Below are 11,278 nucleotides of genomic sequence, written 5' to 3'. Positions count from 1 at the left end.
GCAGCTAGCTGCAGCTAGCCACAGCTAGCCAGAACTACCCGCAGCTAGCCACAGCTAGCTGCAGCTAGCCACAGCTAGCCACAGCTAGCCACAGCTAGCTGCAGCTAGCCGGAACTATACACAGCTAGCCACAGCTAGCCACAGCTAGCCACAGCTAGCCACAACTACCCACAGCTAGCTCGAGCTAGCTGTTTGCTTGTGGTGTTCAGCACATAACATTTTTTGAATTGATAAAAAGCAAAGCGCGGGGCAAGTCGGGGCCTTTGTTTCACTTCGGGGCTTTTGATGATGTTCGAGTTTTTTCGGATATTCGAAAAGAAAAAGAAGACTCGCATGCAGGAAAAGTGGTGGACAAAAAGTGGTTTGAAAGAAACAAACACATCTTCCCCGCCTCCAGATGGGAAGTCGTGAGCCAAACCCTAAACCCTAAACCCTAAACCCTAAGCCCTTGGTCAATTTTTTCCACTCTTTTTTCTGGCTTTTTTCGAGTCACAATCATTTATTTGCTGCTTATTCAATTATTTATTCATTTATTCATTTATTCATTTATTTGTCTATTTATTTATTTATTTATTTGTTTATTTATTTATTTTTATTTCAGTTTAACCCGGCGAAGATTTACGACACGTACACCATAAGGGGCGACGAGCGAATGTGGAAGGGCGTGGCGGACCACAGCAGCTTCGTGCCACTTTCGTGAACTTTTGGAGGAAAATTTGCGAAAATAAAACGAAATTAAATGCAATTTGACGCAAATTGAAGACAAATAAATCACAGATTAACAACCATTCAAAATCCTGCACAAAAATGCAACAAAAGCCAAGAAAAACGGACAAAAAACGCAAAAGTTGCATGCATTCTTGCATGCAAACTCTAACGGGCCACAAACGCCACACAGCTTCGCTCTGTGGGGCCCAGCCAAAAGCCCCAAACTAATGCATGCATGCATTAATGCATGCATTATTGCATGTATCAATGCATGCATTAGTGCATGCATTATTGCATGCATTAATGCATGCATGCGTGCGCAGAGTGTGGCCTAGGAAGGCATGCAAATGTGCCTGCGTGCATTCTGAAAGTGCATGCAGGTAGTATATTTATGCATGCATGCATGCATGCAGTCTATTCTTGCTTGCATTCACGCATGCAGTCTATCACTGTTAATGCGTGCATGCGGTTTATCACTGTTAATGCATGCATGCAGTCTCTCAATGCATGCATGCACTTTTTTAATGCATGAATGCATGCCATTAATACATGCCTGCATCCTATGGATGCACGCATGCACTTTAGCGATGCATGCATGCACTGTGGCAGTGCATGCATTCCATCAATGCATGGAGGAGTGGGGCTTCCGAGAATTCATGCATTTTACTAATGCATGCATTCGCCTTTTGCATGCACGGGGCGTTTTGTTTAGTTTCTTTCGGAGTTTTGGGGCTTTGTAGTGTTTCGAATTAAAACTTCATTTCCTTTTTCGTTTGCAAAAACTCTCAGGGGCTTTCTCCCTTCTGCTGCATTGAGACGAGGGTTTAGGGTTTAGGGTTTAGGGTTTGGGGGCAGGCGCAAATTGCCCAGCTGAACGAAGGCCTTTGCACAGAGAGGTGGAAGGGCGTTGAAGGTTTAGAAACTAGGGTTTAGGTTTTAGGGTTTAGGGTCTAGGGTTTAGGGTTTAAGGTTTTGGACGCATTGTAGACAGTAGAATTTATGTGACAAAGAAATACAGAAGTCCCATATGGGCAGTTCCCGGAATTATTCATTTTTGACTTTAAATGTTAATATTACTGACTACTTAAAGAGTTACAAATGAAGAATTAAATAATAACTTGCACGCACTTTAAGTGGATACTTTCTGGGGAAAATAATGCACAAAAAATCCACGCAAATGGCCCCAAATTCAGGTGTACGCACACCCGAGGAGCCGCTGCTGCGTGGATGCAGGGTGTGGGGCTGTGGGAGTAAAAGTCGTTTAATTGTTTTCATTTTAGCTTTGTTAAAGTTCCCTTTCAAACTGAATACATAATTACTTCTCAATCTTCAATTAAACGCGCATTCTGCCGCTTGTGACCCCAGAAGAATAGCAGCAGCAGCAGCAGCAGCAGGAGCAGGAATAGCAGCGATCGTGGGACACGATCTGCTGGGGCTGCATGCCCCACGTTCTGTGTCATTTGGGGCCCCAAAAGTTTGTAATTCTTTGAAATTTGGGAAATCTGGGATTTGTAAAGGTCCACTTGGCGAAAACTAAGTGACTTACAGCCTCAGCAGCACCCCAGCAGCAGCAGCAGCAGCAGCAGCAGCTGCAGCTCGGGCGCATGCAGAGAAGCCCCTGCGTTTTCAGTTCCCTTTAATCCTTCTTCAATTCGCTTTTACTTCTTTCTTTTCCCCTTTTCAAGATTGTGCAAAAGGAGAAGAATAGAAACGGAGGTTGGCGGAGTCTGTGGTGGGGCGCTGCGGTGTACAGACAGCTGGGGCGGCGCTGCGAGCCGTTCTTAGTGAAATCTCGATGATTTTGCGGGCGATTTCTTTAATTTTTCGTTGAAATCGATTTAATTTTTCAGTTCCTGTTTTGCGGAGTTTGAAAAGCGTGAAGAAGATGAACGACGCGGCAGATCGGCACCCCCTCGCGGTGCGGACTTGCGAAGCGCCTTCTGCGCCGCGTCGGCGGCTGGCTGGTTTTCTCTCCGCAGCAGCAGCAGCAGCAGGCGCCGCTTCCTCCGCGGCCCGCGCCGGCGCGGGCGCAGCAGCAGCAGCAGCAAGTGGCGCTGGCGCTTCCGCGGCGCCGTGCGCGGCGAAGCGCCCGCGGCGGCGCGGTGTACGTACACCCGGGGCCCTGTTGCCGCTCTTTGGGGTTTGCGTTGCTGCTGCTCTAAACCACTTGTGGCGGCACGCAGCACTTGGATCTTTTCTGCCGCCCGCGCCCTCTTTCTTCTCCGCCGCGCAGGGGCCCCCCGCGGCGGCCGCGGGGGCCCCCCTGGCCGCGCGGCCGGGGGCCCCCCCCGCCCCCCCGCTCCCCGCGCCGCCCCCCCCCCCCAGCAGCAGCAGCAGCAGCAGCAGCAGCAGCAGCAGCAGCGGGAGGCGGCTGGCGGCGTGCGAGGGCGGGGGCGGCGCGGCGAGCTCGATCCCCATCGCGCCGTCTCTGGCGTTTTTTTCCTTTTTGTTTTTTTTCGCCATTTTGCTGCAGTGGTTGGTTTCCAAAATTCCAGTTTACCCGCCGCCAGTTTCAATTGTGTGGTTTGTGTTTGGCATGGCGGCCTACGGCGTGGCCTCCGCGCCCGCGCTGCTGCCCCCGCAGCAGCAGCAGCAGCAGCAGCAGCAGCAGCAGCAGCAGCAGCAGCAGCAGGGGGCGCCGCTGGTGGGACACAACATTCTGCAGACCGCGATTCTGGAAATGCGCTTCATTGACTCTTCCGTCGTTTACTTCGTTTTGATGCCAATTCTCCTTTATGAAGCGACTCAAAACATTAATTATTACAAGTTCAAAAAGTTCATTTTGGGGGGGCTGACGCTGGCGGTGCTGGGGGTGGCGCTGCAGGTGGGGGTTTTGGGGCTTTTGTTCTTCTCCAGCTTTTCCCAAACCCTAAACCCTAATTTTCTTCCTTCCTTTTTGCTGGCAGCAACTTTGTCTTCGACAGACCCTGTGGCAGTGCTGTCGGTGCTCAATTCCGTTAATGCTTCCGACAAACTCTGCACCATGTTCGACGGTACAAACCCTAAACCCTAAACCCTAAACCCTAAACCCTAAGGAGTCAGATGTGGGCTGTGCAGAGTGTTTGTGCTAAACCCTAAACCCTCAACTTGACTATCTCTCTGTCCTGAACTCTGTCAATGCCTCGACAAAACCCTAAACCCTAAACCCTAAGCCCTAGGGAGTGAGATGTGGGCTGTGCAGAGTGTTAGTGCTAAACGCTAACCCCTCAGCTCGAGCATGTGTCTGTCCTGAATTCGGTTACTCCCGGAACGAAACCCCAAACCCTAAACCCTAAACCCTAGGAACCCGCAACCCCCCCGCGCGGCTCCCCGCGGTTGGCTGGCTGCTGCGCGCGCCGGCGGCGGCGCGCCCGCCGCGCGGGGCGAAACCCTAAACCCTAAATCGGCGTAAAAGGGTGGCCCCGGGGCGGATTTTGGCGGCGTTTGTTGCAGGCGAGTCGCTGATAAACGACGGGAGCGCCGTGCTGCTTTTCCAGTTCTTTTTCCTGCTGCTTCAGGGAGTTGCGGAAACCCCCTTTTCGACCTTTTTGATGTTCGTCAAGCTGCTCTTCCTCGGGCCCGCCTTCGGCGCCGCCGTCGGCCTCCTCGCCTACGCCTGGCTCCTCTTTTTCCGCAAATTCCCCCTCACCCAGAGTCTGGCCTTCATCACATTTTGCTACATTTCGTTTTTCCTCGCCGAGGCCGTTTTCCAGCTTTCCGGGCCCCTCACTGTTGTTTGTTTTGGCCTATTTATAAAGGCTTATGGACATATTGCTTTAGACAGAGATGCGCAGGCCAAACATCAGACTTTTGTTGCAGGTACTACTCTAAACCCTAAACCCTAAATTAGCGTAAAGGGTAGGATAGCGTGGGTGAAGTGGTAGGTAGGGTTTAGAGAGCTTCGTTTTGGGTTTTTTATAAAGGCTTATGGGCATGTTGCGTTGGATAGAGATGCGCAAGCTAAGCATCAGATGTTTGTTGGAGGTGTTTAAACCCTAAACCCTAAACCCTAAAGCCTAATGGGTAAACCCTAGTTAAAGCTGGGTGCAGTAGTTGGTAGGGTTTAGAGAGGCTGCTTGTTCAAATTGCACTGGATAGAAACGCGCAGGCGAAGCATCTAACTTCTCTTGCAGGTTGTACAAACCCTAAACCACTGGAAACCCTAAACCCTAAACCCTAAACCCTCGTGAAGCTATATATACGGTTTAGAGAGGCTCTTTATTAAGGCCTATGCGCGTATTGTGTTAAATAGAGATGCACAGGCGTCAAACTCAAACTTTTGTTGCAGGTTTGTGTAAACCCTAGTAAACCCTATACCCTAGTAAACCCTAGTAAACCCTAAACCCTAGTAAACCCCAAACCCTATGGACATATTGCTTTGGACCGAGATGCACATTTCAAACCCTAAACCCTAGGTCTTATTAGTGAGAACTAGCATCTTCTAACTCAAACCCTAAACCCCTGACTTGGGAGCTACGCGAGAGGAAGCTCTTGGGAAGAAGTCAAAGCAGCAGCAAACCCTAAACCCTAAACCCTAGGCTTTGGGCTTTAGACGCGGGAAAGCTGTTAGGAAAGAAGCCCCAGCAATGAAACCCTAAACCCTAAACCCTAGCTTCCTTCTCTCTGCAGCTTTAAGAGGGTTTGTGTGTCCAAGCCCCCCTCCTTTCCAATCCCTAAACCCTCCTAAACCCCAAACCCTTCTCCCAAACCCTCGTCCCCACTACGAAACCCTCCTAAACCCTAACCCCTGCCAAACTCTCTCAAACCCTCCCCCCTCTGAACCCCTCCCCCCTCCGAAACGCTCTCCAGCCCGACCCTCTGCTAAACCCTAAACCCTAAACCCTAAATCCTAGTGTTTGTGTGTGTGCAGCGCTGGCGCTGATGGGGAACTGCACAATATTTATAGTTTCAGGGATTGTGACTTACGGAATGTTGAGTTCTGTTTTTACAAAAGAAAATGGAATTTCTTTTTGGCTCAATCTTCTTTTGATTTATTTTTATTTAAACATCGCGAGGGTTTTAATGTTAATTTTCTTCCTTCCAATTCTCCGAAGAACTGGATACGGACTCAGTTGGAAAGAGGTATTTAATTCAATTTAATTGGATTTAATTTATTTCATTTTAATTATTCAATTTGCTCTATTTTAGCTGTTTTATCTCTTTATTTATTTAGTTTTTGTTAAAAGGAATTTTTTTTATTTAAACATTCCGAGGGTTTTAATGTTGATTTTATTTTTGCCAATCTTATAGAGAACTGGATATGGACTCAGCTGGAAAGAGGTATTTAGTTTAATTTAGTTTAATTTATTATTTATTTATTATTTAATTGTTTATTTAATTGTTCGTTTGATTACTTATTTATTTATTTATTTAATTTGCTTTATTTTGGTTGTTTTATCTTTTTCTTAGTTTTTGTTAAAATGGAATTTCTTTTTGCCTAAATTTTTTTGAATTTATTTTTATTTAAACATCGCTTTAGAAGAACAGGATAAGAACTCAGTTGGAGAGAAGTTTGTTTAATTTAATTTAATTTAATTTTTTATTTAATTATTTATGCAGTTTGCTTTATTTTGATTGTTTTATTTGTTTTATTTATTAATTGTCGTTAAATGAATTTCAATTTGGTCGAATCTTTCTTTGATTTATTTTTATTTAAATGTCCCAATTGGAAACAGACTTAGGAGAAGAGAGATCTTTTGTTTTATTTATTTATTTTTGTTTATTTATTTTATTTATTTTATTATTTTTTTTATTCATTTTATTTATTTTATCTACTTGTTTATTTTATCTATTTTGTTTGGTTTATTTATTTAATTTGATCTGATTTAATTATTTGTTTATTTAAATTATTCAATATATTTAATTAGCTTGTTTGATTTATTTGTTTATTTTTTAATTTAGTTAATTTGGTTGTTTTGTTTGTTTTGTTTAATTTGTTTGTTTTGTTAATTTTGTAAAAGAGTTTTGATTATTTCGTATACCCCTTTTTAGGGTTTTGGCTCCTTTTGTAATTTTATTTCATTTCATTTATTTTGAAAGAGCTTTGTTGTTTAAACTCCCTTTTAGGGCTTTAATTCTCTTCTGTTTTATTTTTAATTCTATTTATTTAAAATTATTTTTTTTGTTTTTTTCGTAAGTTTAAAATGCGCCGGGACAGCTCAGCAGTTCTCCCTTTTTCATTCTGTCCATTTATTTTATTTTTATTTATTTATTTATTGATTTTGTTTTTCATTTATTATTTGTTTGTTTGTTATTTTTATTTAGTTGTAAATGCCTCAGATGAAGAGCACTTGTCTTATGGTGTCCTGCTGCTGCTGCTGCTGCTGTTGCTGCAGCTGCTGCTGCTGCAGTAAGGAGACAAATGCAGTAGCAGCAGCACATTTTTAATTCGTTATTTTCCCCTTTCCAGTCCCTCACCATTCTCTGTCTCCCTGCTGTGCTGCTGCTGCTGCTGCTGCTGCTTCTCCCGCGCTGCTGCTGCTCCCCCGCCGCCGCCGCTGCTGCTGCTGCTGCTGCTGCTGCTGCTGCTGCTGCTGCTGCTGCTGCTGCAGGTGATCCTGCTGTTTTGGGGCGGGCTGCGGGGGGGCATAGTGCTGGCGCTGGGGCTGCGGATTGAGCGGGACTCGAGTTTGAACTCTTCGGTGAAGGAGGTTTTGTCTTTTTACATTTCGGGATCAGTGTTTTTGATTTTGTTGATAAACGGAATAACTTTCGAACTTCTCTACAGACTCCTAAACCCTTACCCGCCCAAACCCTTTCGTAGGGTTTACCTCGAGGCCGTCATGCGCATGATAGACCACCAGTACTTGGAGGACAGGAAGGCCCTCGAAAACCACTGGCTCTTCAAAGGCAGGCCGCGGGTCTAGGGTTTAGGGTTTAGGGTTTAGGGTTTGCGCTTTCGAGCGTTCGAGGGCTTGGAAGGGTTTGAGGCTGTTTGTAAGGGTTTGTACGGGCTTTGGAGGGTTTAGAAGGGTTTTGAGGGTTTGCGCGGGTTTTAGATACTTCCAAGCTTTTCAGGGCACATATATTACGCTTCAGGGTTTAGGGTTTGGGGTTTAGGGTTTAGGGTTTAGGGTTTAGGGGCACCGTGGCGGCGATCGACTTTCTTCTCTGACTGGACTGCAGCAACTCGATTCAATTTAATTAATTCAATTTAATTTAATTAATTTAATTAATTTAATTTAATTAATTAATTTAATTAATTAATTAATTAATTAGTTCTTTAATTAATTAATTAATTCAGGAACTGATGTTTTGACCCACGCGGACCGAATTGTCCCAAAACTCGGCTGGCGGCGAGTGGACCGTTTGGGAAATTTGGAAATCAAATCTCCGGACATTTCACAGGTACTTTTGTTTATTTTTATTTATTTATTTATTTATTTATTTTTATTATTTATTTATTTATTCATTTATTTCTTATTTATTTGTTTATTTTATTTGTTTGTTTATTTGTTTGTTCATTTGTTTGCTTATTTGTTTTGTTCGTTTGTGTGCTTGTTTTATTGTTTGTTTTTTGTTCGTTTATTTGTTTTATTTGTTTTGTTTGTTTGTTCTACTTTTTTGTTTATTTGTTTCGTTCATTTGTTTTATTTGTTTTGTTTGTTTTATTTGCCTTTAATTCGTTTGATTTGGTTTTGTTTTTTTTAATTCGTTTTGCATGCGTTTTTAATTTGTTTTAATTTGTGCTTCATTCATTTAATTGGTTATTTTATTGTTTGTTTTATTTCTTACATTTATTCTTTCTGCTTTATTTTTTATTGTTTTTGTTTTGTTTTTATTTTGTCTATTTTGTTTATTATTTTATTTTGTTTATTTTTTGCTTTTTTGGTGGTTTTGGTGTTTGTCATCTATTATTTATTTATTAGTTATTTTTTGTTTATTTATTGTTTATTTGTTATTTATTATTCATTTATCGTTTGTTAATTACTTGTTATTTTTATTATTTACTCATTATTTATTTGTCATTTTTATTTGTTTTTTGACTCTTTGTCATTTATTTATCATTTCTTTATCATTTTCTTGTGATTAATTTTTTATCGTTCATTAATTATTTATTTAGCATTTATTTAACATTTACTTTTTATTTTCTTTATTATTTATTTGCTGTCTATTTACCATTTATTATTCATTTATTTTAAAAATGAATTAATTAAACCAAATTACTTTATCTTTTGTTCATTTATTCATACATTTCGTTTTATTTCTTTTATTTATTTTATTTATTTCACTATTTCATTATCTAATTGTTTCCTTTATTTCACTTATTTATTTATTTATTTTATTATCAATTTATAATTATCAATTATTTGCAAATAATGAATTATTTGTTTGCAGGCTTTTCTGTCTTTGCACGAAGCAGCAATTTACTCTTGGGTGGTTCCCAGCGAGGAGACAGGAGAAGAAGAAGAAGGGGACGACGAGTCTCCTGCTGCTGCTGCCACTGCTGCTGCTGCTGCTGCTGCTGCTGCTGCTGCTGCTGCTGCTGCTGCTGGGGGCAGCAGCCACACTGTGGGGCTAAACAACAGCAGCAGCAAGGAAATTAATTTAAATCCCAATTACCAGCAGCTGATGTCTCGCACTGACACTTTGCCTGGCTTTCGCCGCAGCGGCTCCCAAGCAGCAGCAACTGCTGCTGCTGCTGCTGCTGCTGCAGCAGCAGGTTCTCCAGTGGGCGCAGCAGCAACTGCAGCAGACACCCCAGCAGCAAAGGGCCGCGTGCTTTCCCCGCAGCGGCTGCAGTTCCAAGGCCTAAGCCCTGCTGCTGCTGCTGCTGCTGTCTCTCCTGCTGCTGCTGCTGCTGCTGCATCTCCTGCTGCTGCTGCTGCTGGCAGTAATTCTTACTTCTCCAATAGAGGCCTTAGCGGCAAATTCGAAGAGACTGAAGGGTTCGGAGACCAGACAGCTGTGTCTTCCTCCTCTGCTGCTGCTGCAGCAGCAGCAGCTGCTGCTGCTGCTGCGGCTGCTGGGGGCCTCGAGGCGCTGCCGTCCCGAGAAGAAGGACTTCTGAGGAAGAGAACGGAAGCAGAACAGGCAAGTCTTACTATTGTTTTCAATTTAATAATTTATTTTTAAATTAAATAGCTAATTAATATAATATATATATATATAACAGCAGCAGCAGCAGAGTCCAAAACAGCAGCAGCAGCAGCAGCAGCAGGGGGCGTGTTTTGCTGCTGCAGCAACGGCAAGCCCACCTGCTGGCAGCAAGGGGCCAGGGCCTGAAGGCTTCTGGATTTGACCCGAAGTTTAATTTGAGATTAATTGAACATGCAACAACAGATGCTGGAGAGAGAGAGGAGCAGGGGCTTCGCCGCAGCAGCAGCAGCAGCAGCAGCAGCGGCAGCAGCAGCAGCAGCAGCAGCAGCATCGACCTCCTTGAGGTCACCCTCCAGGGCACCGACCCCAACACCAGGGCCCCCCTCTATACTCTTACCTGCAAGGGGGCCTCAGCAGAAGCAGCAGCAGCAGCAGCAGCAGCAGCAGACAAGAAAAAAGACAACAAAATTGTTAGTGCCTTCAACACTATTAAGCGGGTTATGGGCGGCGTGGCCCACAGCAGCAGCAGCAAGTCTGCAGCAGCAGCAGCAAACCAGCTCGAGCTCAAGCGCAGCAGAACCGTCGGCCACGCTGCTGCTGCTGCTGCTGCTGCAGCAGAGAAAAAGAAAGCAGCAGCAGCAACAGCTAGATTCTCCAAAAGTAAAACAGGCATCGGCTTCTACACGCACCCCAACTCAGCAGCAGCAGCAGCAGCTGCTGCTGCTGCAGCAGCGGAGGCCTCAGCCGCCGGCGCTGCTGCTCCTGCTGCTGCTGCGGCGCAACCCGCGACTGCAGCAGCAGCAGCAGCGGCAGCAGCAGCAGCAGCAGCAGCAGCAGCAGCAGAAACCCCTGCTGCAGTGAACATCAGTTTAAATGGAGGACCTCTAGACCCCGAAACCCTAAACCCTAAATTCAAAAGAGAAGAAGAAGCAAGGAGGTTTGACACAGATGCAACAATTGTTTTTGCTGATGCAGCAGAAGGCGACTGGCTAGGCCCCAAGAAACACCGAAGAGGCGTAAACCCTAAACCCTAAACCCTAGATAGCCCGAAGCCTTAGCAGAACGGGAATGGCCTAGGCCCTAAACCCTTAATTCCACAACTTAGATGCTTCGAGCAGCGCAGAAGAGGCAGAAACCCTAAACCCTAAACCCTAGAAACCCCAAAACCCTAAGAAGCACAGAAGAGGCCCAGACCCTAAACCGTTGAAAGCATAAAAGGCCCAAACCCTAAACTCTAAACCCTAAGCAGAAGCTAAGCCCCAAAAGCGAACGCCCTCTTGTCGCCTGCCCAGCTAGTGTTTAGTGTTTAGGGTTTAGGGTTTAGGGTTTAGGGTTTAGGGTTTGCGTGCAGCTGTTTCGGCTGTTGTCTGGGAAGCCCCTGGGGGCCCCCCGGGGGGCCCCCCGAGGGGACGCGTCCGTAGCTTCTTCTTGCGGGTCGCGGCGGTCTTCTTTGTTTTGTCCAGTTAATTTGAATTTAAATGCAAATAATAATGCCAATAATGTGAACAATTACTACTTGGGAGGCAGCAGCAACAGCTTCGGCCGGCAGCCC

The 11,278-nt window shown here is 44.8% G+C and overlaps 2 protein-coding genes across 2 annotated transcripts in view; both read left to right on the top strand.

The window, feature by feature from the left end:
* ETH_00030980 (XAP5 protein, putative) overlaps positions 1-700 on the top strand; it is a gene marked incomplete at both ends in the record, with an annotated part of 4,666 nt that extends 3,966 nt beyond the window's left edge. Inside the window, 2 exons of the mRNA XM_013372884.1 lie at positions 210-407; positions 602-700. Of these exons, the coding sequence (XP_013228338.1) occupies positions 210-407; positions 602-700 (297 nt within the window). The remainder of the gene's footprint in view (positions 1-209; positions 408-601) is intronic.
* A 1,893-nt stretch (positions 701-2,593) lies between these two features.
* Positions 2,594-11,147, top strand: ETH_00030975 (Na+/H+ antiporter, putative; the record flags this gene model as incomplete). Its single annotated transcript, XM_013372883.1, has 8 exons — positions 2,594-3,532; positions 4,206-4,506; positions 5,558-5,769; positions 7,239-7,536; positions 7,931-8,034; positions 9,025-9,735; positions 9,870-10,663; positions 11,078-11,147. 8 exons carry the CDS (start codon positions 2,594-2,596, stop codon positions 11,145-11,147), a joined length of 3,429 nt encoding a protein of 1,142 aa, XP_013228337.1.
* Positions 11,148-11,278: the final 131 nt, after the last annotated feature.

The sequence above is a fragment of the Eimeria tenella genome, genomic scaffold (assembly GCF_000499545.2).
Source record: "Eimeria tenella Houghton genomic scaffold, Eth_scaff11, whole genome shotgun sequence".
Lineage (NCBI taxonomy): Eukaryota > Apicomplexa > Conoidasida > Eucoccidiorida > Eimeriidae > Eimeria > Eimeria tenella.
This window is presented reverse-complemented; position numbering and strand designations above follow the sequence as displayed.